The 13,477-nt window shown below is 43.2% G+C and overlaps 1 protein-coding gene across 1 annotated transcript in view; it reads right to left on the bottom strand.

Moving 5' to 3' along the window:
- Window positions 1-5,120: 5,120 nt before the first annotated feature.
- The window catches only part of ALDH1A1 (aldehyde dehydrogenase 1 family member A1), a 55,133-nt gene continuing 46,776 nt past the window's right edge, over window positions 5,121-13,477 (bottom strand). The window contains exons 12-13 of the mRNA XM_040417075.1: window positions 6,541-6,615; window positions 5,121-5,529 (exon numbers count right to left, since the gene is read on the bottom strand). Of these exons, the coding sequence (XP_040273009.1) occupies window positions 5,457-5,529; window positions 6,541-6,615 (148 nt within the window). The 3' untranslated portion in view covers window positions 5,121-5,456. The remainder of the gene's footprint in view (window positions 5,530-6,540; window positions 6,616-13,477) is intronic.

Genomic DNA, 13,477 nt, shown 5'->3' with positions numbered 1-13,477 from the left:
AGGTGAATGCCTAATTTTTAAGGCCCATACTCCTGTGGCCTAAAATACAATTTTTCTAGACTCCAACAGGGCACATTTCAGAGAATTTCGCTTTAAGATGCATAAAAATATCCCCTGATTAAGATACTATTTTTTGTTGGAATTTTTGTCATTGATCCCCCTCTAGTATGTCACTGTCCATGTTGTGAGACTATTTGTACACTTCTACTAAGTATTTGGTGGCTGAAAATATGAGCTGAAGGTTTTTCAGGTTCGCCTGCCATTAAAGTGAATGGTGCCCGCCGCGAACTTGTGGTTTGCGAACATTTGATCGCGTTCGCGTGATCGCGTTTATGAACCGTACCGGATGATGTTCGTCCATCACTAATGGCAGCAGTGGAAGATCGGTAGCCAAACTTGCCCGGGGTAGACCACCCACTTCGCAGGAGCCTACCTGCCCGGAAAGTAGTGGTGCACAGGTTCACGGAATCAGCGGCGGTAGCAGTTAGTCATGTGTAGTGTTGGGGGTAAAATCACCGGTGTGGCAGTTTTTTGTTAAGCCGCCAGAGAAGGTGAACATGGCCATATGTAAAATCTATGGGCAGAAGGTGAAGCGAGGCCAGGGTGCCAATGTTGGCACAACGGCCATGCGTCCGCATATGCAGCGTCACCATAAAGTGGCCTGGGAGAACCGTGGCTCCGATGTAGTGGTCCAGCCTGCCGCAGCAACCATTGAATCACCCAGTGACAAACACCCGGTTTCAGGCAGTCAGGGCTCCACCACCTCAGCCGAAAGGAGCTGTCTGTCCTTCCCATCATCTGCTGGTCCTGATGCTCCTGCTCCTCCTACTCCTCGTCAGTCATTACGTCAGCAATCGATCACCGAAGTGATTGCCAAGAGACAACAGTATGCATGCACTTATCCAACGGCGCAAAATATAAATGTGCTCCTGTCCAAGTTGCTGCAGCTGCTGCAGTCCCTCCCTTTCGTAGTGGTGGACTCTGCACCTTTCAGAGAATTGATGGCTTGTGCCGAGCTGAGGTGGAGAGTCCCAAGCCATCATTTCTTTGACAAAAAGGCAGTACCAGTCCTGCACACACATGTAGAACAGAAGGTGGACCAGTTTGTGAGCCTGTCGGTGTCTGCTAAAGTGCACGGCAGCGCTGACGTGTGGAGCTGTCACTATGGTCAGGGATAATACATGTCCTTTACGGCCCACTGAGTGTATGTGGTTCCTGCACAGCCACACCAGCAACTTGGCCAGATGACGCTGCTTCCGCCTCCAAATTCTCACGCCGTTGGTTCTGTGACAATGTCCGCCTCTGCCTCCTCATCCTCCATCGTGTCCTCAGCCTCAACTGCAGGGACAATTCATAGTGCCCCTCCAGCATACCACATGTGCAGGGCACAGCCGTGTCACGCTGCTGTTCTGCACCTCGTTTGCCTGGGTGAACTGAGTCACACAGGGGAGGAACTGCTCCGTGTCCTTCATCAAGAAATCGAATACTGGCTTTCTCAGCGACAACTCAAAATCGGAAACATGGTGACCGACAACGGGAAGAACATAGTGTCAGCGCTGCGTCAAGGAGGGCTGAGCCATGTGCCCTGCATGGCACACTTGTTTAATCTGGTTGTCAAGCGGTTCCTGAAGTCTTCCACCCATCTGCAAGACATCCTAAAAATGGACAGTAAACTTTGCATGCACTTCAGCCACTCGTACACAGCAAAGCACACCCTCCTTGAGCTGCAGCGGCAGAACGGCATCCCCCAACATAGGCTGATATGTGACGTATTTGCTGATTGTTGCAACCAGGTATCTAAGTATCCTTCAAATGGTTTAATAATCTAGAATGGCTTATATGTGCAATGTGAACCTCACTGGTATCCAAATAGCAGATTGTGATTTACTGGTAGATGTCACAGCAGGAACCAGTAGATATCAATGTGAGGCAGGGGCGTTGTTAGGTCAAAACATTCGGGGCTGCAGCCCCGGATGTTTTGTCCAGTGCCCCGAATGCCCCCAGCCCACGGTGCCACCTCCTAGCTAATTTATTCGCTTCACTTGCCTCTGTCTTCCACAGATCCCCTCCCCACCCAGCGCCGCCTCCTAGCTAATTTATTCACTTCACTTGCCTCTGTGTAATCTTGCACAGGCACACTGGCAGAGGCATCGTCGAGCGAAGTGTGCATGCGCCGTCTTCCAGCGCACCTCGTTCGACGATGCCTCTGCCAGTGCGCCTGAGATTACACAGAGGCAAGTGAAGTGAATAAATTAGCTAGGAGGTGGCGCTGGGCAGGGATCTGTGAATGACATTTATGGGGATCTGTGGTGGATGACACTTATGGGGGATCTGTGGATGACACTGATATGGATGATCTGTGGGGTTGCCCAGACGGCTAGGCCCTTCACTGTAGTTATTAACCCCATTCAGCATTCCCCCATTCACTGAAGTGGGGACTGCTGAAAGGGGTTAATAACTACTGTGAAGGGTTCCCCCCGGTGGTGATGAGGACGTGGCTTCATGGGGTGGGGGCGTGCCCCGGATCTCTTCAGACTCTAGCAACGCCCCTGATGTGAGGTCACTAAAGTGCGTAGGAAACAGAAGTAAAAAAATGCCTCCTTGTAGTTTTGTGTTCCAGTATAAAAAGGAAGGAGCATGGGAGGCATGGTAGTAAAGCAACTGTAATGGTGACTGGTATCAATATTATGGACACCCTGAGGTATCTGATAAAGAGGCCTCCAAAAATTTGAGACAGCATCCTTTAGTGTTCTAGTCAATACCTCATTGGTAGATCACCTAATGCAGGCCCCCCTAAAAAAAAATAATTTAAATCTTATACTGAAAATCAGTGGTCACTCGTTGCCTCTTTGGTCTTAGGTGTAAGACTCAGTAACCTGAGTGTCTAGTCAATTTTTAACTAAATATCCACCTATTAGCATCCTGTAAGGCCTGTATGGTCCCATCAGAATTGGCTTAAGATTTGGTAGCCAAAAGCAAGAGTGGGTACAAAACACAGAAGACATGGAGTACTGTGTACAGTTCTGGGCTCCTGTAAACAAGGCAGACATAGCAGAGCTGGAGAGGGTTCAGAGGAGGGCAACTAAAGTAATAACTGGAATGGGGCAACTACAGTACCCTGTAAGATTATCAAAATTAGGGTTATTCACTTTAGAAAAAAGACGACTGAGGGGAGATCTAATTAATATGTATAAATATATCAGGGGTCAGTACAGAGATCTATCCCATCAGCTATTTATCCCCAGGACTGTGACTGTGACGAGGGGACATCCTCTGCGTCTGGAGGAAAGAAGGTTTGTACACAAACATAGAAGAGGATTCTTTACGGTAAGAGCAGTGAGACTATGGAACTCTCTGCCTGAGGAGGTGGTGATGGTGAGTACAATAAAGGAATTCAAGAGGGGCCTGGACGTATTTCTGGAGCTTAATGATATTACAGGCTATAGCTACTAGAGAGGGGTCGTTGATCCAGGGAGTTATCCTGATTGCATGATTGGAGTCGGGAAGGAATTTTTTATTCCCCTAAAGTGGAGAAAATTGGCTTCTACCTCACAGGGTTTTTTTGCCTTCCTCTGGATCAACTTGCAGGATAACAGGCCGAACTGGATGGACAAATGTCTTTTTTCGGCCTTATGTACTATGTTACTATGTTACATGCATATATTCCATTCACGTGTCATCTCTGTTTTGGATCCACTCCTGTTTTTTTTTTTTGCATTAGCAATACTGATGGATTACTGACCAAATGCTCACCGAGTGAAGGCGGATGCTCAACAGACAGTATCCGTTTTTTGGGGGGTTATGGTTCTGACGGATCAGAGGAAGGGCAAAATAATCAGTGACGTCAACACAAACTTACTGCTGACACCCTCTCCACTCTGTCAGGGGGGCTCTACTTGTATAAGCGTTTAATAGAACAGGTTCTGTAGACATCTATGTGGAATCAGCTGACGACGGTGTAATAGGAGTGCGCTTCTTCTTGACGCTAACATCGACCTGTAAGGCTGAGTTCATAGTAATTTGTCAGTTTTGGCCTTGTGACTGCCCAAATAAGTGAAGTGTGCAGTGATTCTAAGAGCGACGCCTGTCATCTGCATGTCATACTGACTGTATTATTTCACTACCAAAGAAGACTCCCTATGCGTATTACTGCAAGATACAGTGTTCTACACTACTATTAAGGCTCTCAGCAGCCAGGAAATAGCAGTTTTTAACGTGATTCGCTGCAAATAAATTCGAATCAAACCAGATTTTTTTGAAAAATTGGGCGAACCGGCCGAATTGGATTTTTGAGAAATTCGCTCATCTCTAATTATTTACATTATTATATTTATAATATCAAGGTTCATATACAAAATCTCAATAATATAGGTACAAATAGCAACAAGAAAAACAAACAAAAAAACGCATATGCGTTTTTGATGCGTTTCCTATTCCAAATGTGCTGTCATACTTTCCAATATCCCCATTTGTTTTCAAATTCACTTGTAACAATATACAATGATTTTCCATTATTTTTCGCTTTTTACCACTTATTTTTTTGTTTGTTTGTTTATATTTTTTATTACTAATTACAGTATGTCTTTAGTTCTATTTTCTCTGTTTATTTTCATTGTGTATTTCGATTCATATTTTCTCTTCTATAATCCCTCTTCATATTTTTCAGGTATGGGTTCTTCAGGTATAATTTTGTGATTGATGATAATGAATATGATGAATATGGGGGTGGAGGCCTCCCAGCGAGGGGAGATTGAGGTGCTGGAATACAGCTGGACCTCGATCTTCTGTCCCCGAAGGGTAGTGCTAGGTTATCAAATATTCTGTATTACTGAACAGTCATAAAAGCATACACTATATAAAACTAACTTGAAATGCTAGAGAACTGTCAGGAAGAGAGTATAAAATGTTGAAACATGTTACTGTAACTTTGCCAAGGAAGATTAGCTTGCTGGCTCTCCCCTGGCACCCCCATCAGCTCTGTCTACTGTAACTATGTCCCCGAGTGCAAAGAAAAGTGGGCGTTCTGCCCAAAGAAAGCAACCGGATATTACTTGTGCAGACTAGTAATGCAAGTAAATAGGAAAAATTAGTGAAATAGCTAAACAGAACTACAGGAATTAATGCAAACAAACAGCAAAATCATTTATTTTATTGGTGAATGAGTTACATGCAGCAATTATATTTTTAGAAAATATACCTATCTGCTACTAGCATCTACTAAAGAAGTACATATAGAGTATCTCCAGTACCTACAACTGTCATTTTATTGTTGTCTGATACTGTACCGTCTAACAGAGAACAACAAGTACAACTAGTGATCACTGTATAGACATGGTCCTTTTTTTTCTTATTGAAAAGCACCAGAAATATATGGTCACTAAAGATTTTACTGCAGAACATTTGAATTATGCATTTTAACATCTTAGCAAAATGTTGGGTAAAGATGCTTTACATCTTTAAGAGTTCTTCTGTGAGATCTTCATGGTAACTGTTTTCACTTCAGTGTACTCATGTATGCCATATTCACCCCTATGAAGAAATAATATTCACATTAGATAACATATGAAGGGGAAGAATCGGATGGGATAATCAAAAGTTATAGTTTAAAGATAACACTTTTCTATCAGGCAATATGTGCTACCATTGGTGAGGAAACCACTGGTGCTGAGGAAACCTGCTGGTCAAAGGGCGCCATTGTTGCCTTGATATAAATTTCATGAGAGCCACGAGCAAGGAATCAATGTCCTGTGTAAATGTCTATGCCACTACTAAAAGTAATATTATAAATTATTAATGATGAGGACTAGTTTTATAGCGATCTTCATAGATTCTGGGAGTTGTAGTTTCAAAACAGCTGTAGTTCTGGAGGGTGCTGACTCCTGGTCTAAGGCTACCTCCACACTAGCGGTAGCCTTTTCCGGCAGGCTGTTCCGACGGGGGAACAGCTTGCCGGATCTGTGCTACCGCTAGTCCACCGTGCTGCCGGAAGTTCGCTCAGGGCTCATTCACTATAATGTTGTAGTTTTTGTAGTTTGTAGTTGCAGAATGTTTTAGTTTTTGTCCGGCCGCCTCTCGGCTTGTTTGTTGTGCTGCAGCCAGACCATTATAGTGAATGGTGCCGGAGCCGACTTCCGGTGGCACGGTGGACTAGCAGTAGCACAGATCCGGCAGGCTGTTCCACCACCGGAACAGCCTGTTGGACAAGGCTACTGCAAGTGTGAAAGTAGCCTAACAACATATAGCTGTCCTGCCAGGAAGCTAGTTGCGAAGCTCTATAGTAAAATCTCCATATTTCTGTAAAAATAGAGAGGTTAACTCTTTCTTAGCCAAACCTGTCAAGCTCTTTACACATACCATTGGTGGCTAGTCTACACATAAATGTTTCCAGAATCAGGGCTCATATCCAAACTGTCACTTGTATTGCCATCTTTTTCTTTGCATATATTCAGCAATGAATATGGCATCATGGTTAGTGCTTAAAATTTGTATTGTTACTATTTAATGTTAGCTTCTACAATTAATGAACTCTGTGTTACTTACATTTCACGTCCATTTCCTGACATCTTAAACCCTCCAAATGGACACTGAGGGGACAAGGCACTGTAGCAATTTATCCTGTAAAATAAAACACAAATGTATATATAATATTTCTGTAATTCCCTGTAATATAATATTTCTGTAATTCACAGGTCAACATTCACCAGCTGTTGAATTCATTATAGAAAGATTGCAGTGCTGTTATTTAAAGGGGTCTCTGAGAATGCATAATATGGCTTAAAGGGGTTGTTCACTTTTTGGGGCTCTTTAGGCAGATCCCTTCTCCTGACCAGACCTGAAAATGGAAGCATGCTTACCTGCTCCTTGCTGGCAGATCCTAGCTCCTTCGCTCCCCTGGTGTCTCGCTTGGGTCCCATGCTGCTGTTAACATCCACTTTGACGCCGTTGCAGGCAGTCATTGACCTGCCCCACCCTGTTTCACATCAGTTGGTCATGTGATGCAAGGGGGGCATGTTGCCTCTGCCAGTGCGCCTGAGATTACACAGAGGCAAGTGAAGTGAATAAATTAGCTAGGAGGTGGCGCTGGGCGGGGATCTGTGGATGACACTTAGGGGGATCTGTGAATGACATTTATGGGGATCTGTGATGGATGACACTTATGGGGGATCTGTGGATGACACTTATGGGGGATCTGTGGATGACATTTATGGGGGATCTGTGGATGACACTTATGGGGGATCTGTGGATGACACTGTTATGGATGATCTGTGGGGTTGCTCAGGCGGCTAGGCCCTTCACTGTAGTTATTAACCCCATTTAGCATTCCCCCATTCACTGAAGGGGGGACTGCTGAAAAGGGTTAATAACTACTGTGAAGGGTCCCCCCCGGTGGTGATGAGGGCGTGGCTTCATGGGGTGGGGGCGTGCCCCGGATCTCTTCACACAACAGTGCACTGGCGGATTTATGTTAGATGAGGTGATACCAGCATTTTTTTTTGGGTCCGAGTAAACTGTTTACGAGGGTTTTAGTAGGGGCTTCTGTATTAAAGCCATCTCCAGATGACTTGAATTTCTAAAAGGGATTCTTAAAACCATTTAAAGCTGGTCTTGGAGAAAACAGCAGTAGGTGGTGTGAGTGTTCAAATTAATGGTATGTACTGTATGTGTACTATTCACCGATCCCAATGGAACTATTCCTTGTCTATGGATAAGATTTACAATATGTTAACATACCACAGCAATGGTGTACAGGATCACTGTTTAAGGGTGCATTCGCATGACTGTATTTCCGGTGTGCATCCATTCCGCATTTTTAGTTGATTGCATGTGGACCCATTCACTTCTACAGGGCCGGTAAAAATGTGGACAGCACATGGATGTCATCCATGTGCTGTCCGCATCCGTGCGGCTGAGCAGCAAATTATGCCATGTGTTCTATTCTTGGCCATTTTGCGGACAGGAAAAGCTATTTTTTCAATGGGGCTGCGAAAAGTGCAGACTGCACACGAACTGCATCCGTATTTTGCAGATCCATGATTTGCAGACCCCAAATTGGATATGGTCGTGTAAATGCACGCTTAAGGTCTATTCTGTAGTTAATATGGAATGGCACAGTTCTTTCCACAAGTGGTTGATCTCATATCAATAATATTCCACAAAGAGTATATTTCAACCCAGATGATACAGTATAATTCAGTTTTTTATTTCATCCGTTAAGCCACTCTATAAAAATATCTAGGAATACCCTAGCCATGGTTCAGATATCTGATGCTGCCAACTTTCAAAACCACCATTAATCATCTTCTTCTCTGAAGCTGTGCCACACGGCATTATATGAAAGACATGAATTGTCAAGAAGAGAAAACATTATCTCGTTGTCCATGTTTTAAAGAATATTTCCCTCTTCTACTTTAATGTGAAACTCATTTATAGAAACCGATATTTTAATAACATTTCCTTTCTCAATTGTTATCCCACTTATTTGATAAAGGCTTGGAATAGACATCAAAGTATTTAGAAACAGGAAAGGGTAGACCTACATGATCCTTCCTAGAAGAAGCAGAGAAAAAGTCTACTTGTCGAAAGATCTAGCATTTCCATCTCCATGAGTTGATACTCAACTGAAGATAAACTGCTGATATAAATATTTCACTTTATAAATATATTGGAAAATTATAATTTCAGACTCTAAGTATGACATAAATAGTATAGAAATGTGTGAGAACATCTATGGGAACATAATTCTATGTGAAAGTACTTTATTATACAATTGTATAAAACTGGTATTTGCTGATTGTTGCAACCAGGTATCTAAGTATCCTTCAAATGGTTTAATAATCTAGAATGGCTTATATGTGCAATGTGAACCTCACTGGTATCCAAATAGCAGATTGTGATTTACTGGTAGATGTCACAGCAGGAACCAGTAGATATCAATGTGAGGCTGGAGCCTCGGATGTTTTGTCCAGTGCCCCGAATGCCCCCGGCCCGCGGCGCCACCTCCTAGCTAATTTATTCACTTCACTTGCCTCTGTCATCCACAGATCCCCTCCCCACCCAGCGCCGCCTCCTAGCTAATTTATTCACTTCAATTGCCTCTGTGTAATCTGGCAGAGGCATCGTTGAGCGAAGTGGGCATGCGCGGTCTTCCAGCGCACCTCGTTCGACGATGCCTCTGCCAGTGCGCCTTAGATTACACAGAGGCAAGTGAAGTGAATAAATTAGCTAGGAGGTGGCGCTGGGCGGGGAGGGGATCTGTGGATGACACTTAGGGGGATCTGTAAATGACATTTATGGGGATCTGTGATGGATGACACTTATGGGGGATCTGTGGATGACACTTATGGGGGATCTGTGGATGACATTTATGGGGGATCTGTGGATGACACTTATGGGGGATCTGTGGATGACACTGTTATGGATGATCTGTGGGGTTGCTCAGGCGGCTAGGCCCTTCACTGTAGTTATTAACCCCATTTAGCATTCCCCCATTCACTGAAGGGGGAACTGCTGAAAGGGGTTAATAACTACTGTGAAGGGTCCCCCCCCCCGGTGGTGATGAGGGCGTGGCTTCATGGGGTGGGGGCGTGCCCCGGATCTCTTCAGACTCTAGCAACGCCCCTGATCTGAGGTCACTAGACTGTGTAGGAAACAGAAGTAAAAAATTGCCTCCTTGTAGTTTTGTGTTCCAGTATAAAAAGGAAGGAGCATGGGAGGCATGGTATTAAAGCAACTGTAATGGTGACTGGTATCAATATTATGGACACCCTGAGGTATCTGATAAAGAGGCATCCAAAAATTTGAGACAGAATCCTTTAGTGTTCTAGTCAATACCTCATTGGTAGATCACCTAATGCAGGCCCCCCCCCCTAAAAAAAAATATAAAAAAAAATCTTATACTGAAAATCAGTGGTCAATCGTTGAGTATTTGGTCTTAGGTGTAAGACTCAGTAGCCTGAGTGTCTAATCAATTTTTAACTAAATATCCACCTATTAGCATCATGTTATGTTTAGGTCCCAAATTGTGTGCCTACTAATTTCTTGATAAATGTCTGTGATACAGAGCATCAGGTCCCCTGCATATGGGAGATAAAAATGTGAAACAATGTTTCGCCAGCTTAAAGTCAAAACTAGGGAGACATTATGAGCTTATTGCATACTGTATTATTAACTACAATATATAAGGCTATGTTCAGATCTGCCTCTGAGGCTCAATAAGGAAATCACATTGTAGTTTTTGCCAAATTTGACATGGACAGTATTGCAGCATGCAGACAGCCACTGAAGTCCATGAGGTACTAGGGATATCTCTTGAATAATGGATCCAGCAGAGTGTTGAAGCTTTCATTATGAACATCAGTTTGACCTGCAGTATCTTTCGAGCTCTTAAATTAGCTTCAAGTGACAGTTAATAAAAATGCTCGCTTATAGGCATTCTTAACCCAGAGGACAGTCATTAATTCTGCATAATGGGATTCAATAGGTTTTTAAGGACTAAAAAAGAACTGATGAATGACATTGAGGCTGTTATAAAAAAAAAAAATTATTAGTAGAAGGGTATGATTATCTGCTACCACTGTACTAGCTAGAGATTGCAGAAATCGCTAATGCTATCAATGTTTAAACTCACGGCTATCTGTTGGCAGCTTCAATCATCTCTTATGAGTCTGGGAAAATATGTGACCTTCTAACATCCCCACCAAGCAAACAATCCAGGTTCATTCAGGTTCCCAGTTCTTGACAGTAGCCAAATAAAACTAAGGCAAACAATTTCATAAACTCTTTTGACCTAACGATATACTGTATGTCTTAACTAGAAGCAATGTGTCATGGAGCAGCTGTTCCGCCAGCATTTACAGCATTTCTTATGTAACACAGTAATTTAAGTCCTAGCAATAATCATGTTCTATGTACATAGCTTTTATTTGCATGCCATATTATTCTCCACCTAAATTAAAAAATCTCTCTGCACGTTCAGGACCACAGATGGTCTACATCATACAGCAGGACAAACCTTTATTGCAGTTCCTAAATATGTCACAGAGAGAATGCAAAGAGATGAAGAAATGTAAAAAAGAAAACATGTAAGAAGGTGATAATTTTTAGTTAGGGGAAATAGCCCCAGGATAAACCAGCTCAGGAATAAGAAGTCTTATCTACTGAAAATCCTCTTGTTTATGAGTTTTGGGACCATAAGACAAATAAAGGGACACTATTATCAATATGTTTTTCTTACATGTTAACAGCCCATATGTAATATTGTATGTAATTTTTATTTTTTTGGGTATAATTCTCTTAATGTATTCTGCTTCCTGTCCTCCTGACACTTGAACTTCCTGTTTTGCTTGGACCTTTAGCACGGAAAATAGTCTCACTTGACTTGATTTACTGTGGCCAGAGAGGGGATGAGGATGAATAACTAAATTAGAGCATCATACATATCACTGATAAGTATAGTACTCTGTGGACATCTTTAGGCTTATCAGGAGAACAATACAACTGGCATACTGTTATCTCAATTCTACATTCTACTATTATACTAGCAGATAACATATTCCTTTCACAGCAGCCTGCCTCGTTAACAGTAACATCCACAGTGAACGCCTCTTAAACAGTGACCTCCACAGTACCCACCCCTTTAACAGTGACCTCCACAGCGCCCTGCCCCTTTAATCACAAGTGGAGATGCCAGCGGCTTCACACACAGTGGAGGAGTGCAGCTGCTAGCAGGATGGAAAGGGAAGTATTGTCTCCTCCCCATACAGCGCTCGCTCTCCTCTGCAGAAGGTTCACTACCTCAATTAATTACATACATACAGTACATTATCAAAATCATGCATTCCTAGGGGAATGTATTATTTTGATAAAACCCACTGACACAATGACTCCATCTAATGCTAGACCACCAATAGTTATTAGAGAGTCACCATGCAGGCACAATAAGACAGAGCTATTAGCCCTGTCAATCAAAGGGGAGGGGGGAGTGTAATAAGTACCAGGGGCATAGCTGTAGCGGTGCTAGAAGCACTACAGCTCGGCCCTTGGTGCTCTAACTGCCTGATTTACATAAAGATCTCAGGAATGCTGCAACCTACAAAGATAAATAAGGTATCATTTCAATCAGCATGCTTAAAGGGAGTCTGTCATCAAAGTTTCACCTTTTTAACCCTTCCCATAGCTTTCTAGCATCCTTACAGTTAATAAAAACGTTACCTTTATGAGCAATCCTGGACTTATAAAAACAACTTAGTAGCATATGCAAATGAGGGCTCGCAAGTGCCCAGGGGCGGCGTTACCCTCGTAGGTGCCCAGCTAGCTCAGCCTTATCGTCGCCTCCCCCCGCCAATTCTTTCCCTCTGCCTGCCAATCCTTTCCCTCTGACCGCCCATCTACTTACTTCTTGTTTCGCCGAGATCCCGCACTCAGTCCGTCGGCCGGCGCATGCGCACTGCGATGCCCATTCCTTGTACGGCATCACAGTAATTAATGCGCATGCGCTGGCTAACGGTTTTTATTAAGTCCAGGATTGCTCATAAAGGTAACGTTTTTATTAACTGTAAGGCTGCTAGAAAGCTATGGGAAGGGTTAAAAAGGTGAAACTTTGATGACAGACTTCCTTTAACCCTACCAGGGAATATACCTGGCTTAATAGGGTTGATCATACTGACAGAGGCTCTTTAAACTCTGCAGAGAATAAAAAGGTTAATCTACTGTTGATCTGCTCTGTCTTAGGCTGGAGACCAGCTGAGAGGCAAGGATTAGCTAAGGGGTGAGGCTTAACAATAATATTATTCTACTGCAGACAGGACAGCGCGGGGAGGCACCTGCTCCTGTCACTTGTCTCATAGTCTGTTATACAACTGTGAGGAGGAGAAGGGTGGATATAGTTGACCCTCTGGGAGTATCTTTCTAAATTTTTTACAATGATATGAGACAAAATAGGAAAAGGAGGAGATGCAGGAAGGAAGGGTGGGGATATTTTATTTTTTTTATAAATTCTGTGTTTAGTGTACCTTTAACATTGGGGCACTCACTGCCATCTTTAGCCTATGCCCGTTGTGTAGCATTTTGCTGAAAAGATCCACCTACAAGGAATTTGCTGGAATAATGTGGATACACTTCCAAAATTGCTCTCTTATGCATATGCTAATATATGTACATTACGAGGACATTTACTAATCTTTTGTGGAGTAAATAGGTTGCAAATTTTGTTGCACGCCATTTGTGCAGTAAAATTTGCGACTTTTTCCTGCTCATGCCACTTTTCCGAAGTGGCTAAAAAAGGGGGCTCGGCATAGGCAGGGAAGCAGGCGGATCAACAGGCCTGGCTCATTTATCAATTTCCATGCTGGTTTTTGGCATGGAAAATGGCTTACATCTATACCAGCAAGAGTGCTGCCTTAGGGGAACATTCTCAAGTCCCGTTGCCTTGCTGGACAAAGAGCCAAACTTATGTAGAGGCCTGCGTCTCCACATAAAT

This window comes from Bufo bufo, chromosome 2 (assembly GCF_905171765.1).
Source record: "Bufo bufo chromosome 2, aBufBuf1.1, whole genome shotgun sequence".
In the NCBI taxonomy this organism is placed as follows: Eukaryota; Metazoa; Chordata; class Amphibia; order Anura; family Bufonidae; genus Bufo; species Bufo bufo.
This window is presented reverse-complemented; position numbering and strand designations above follow the sequence as displayed.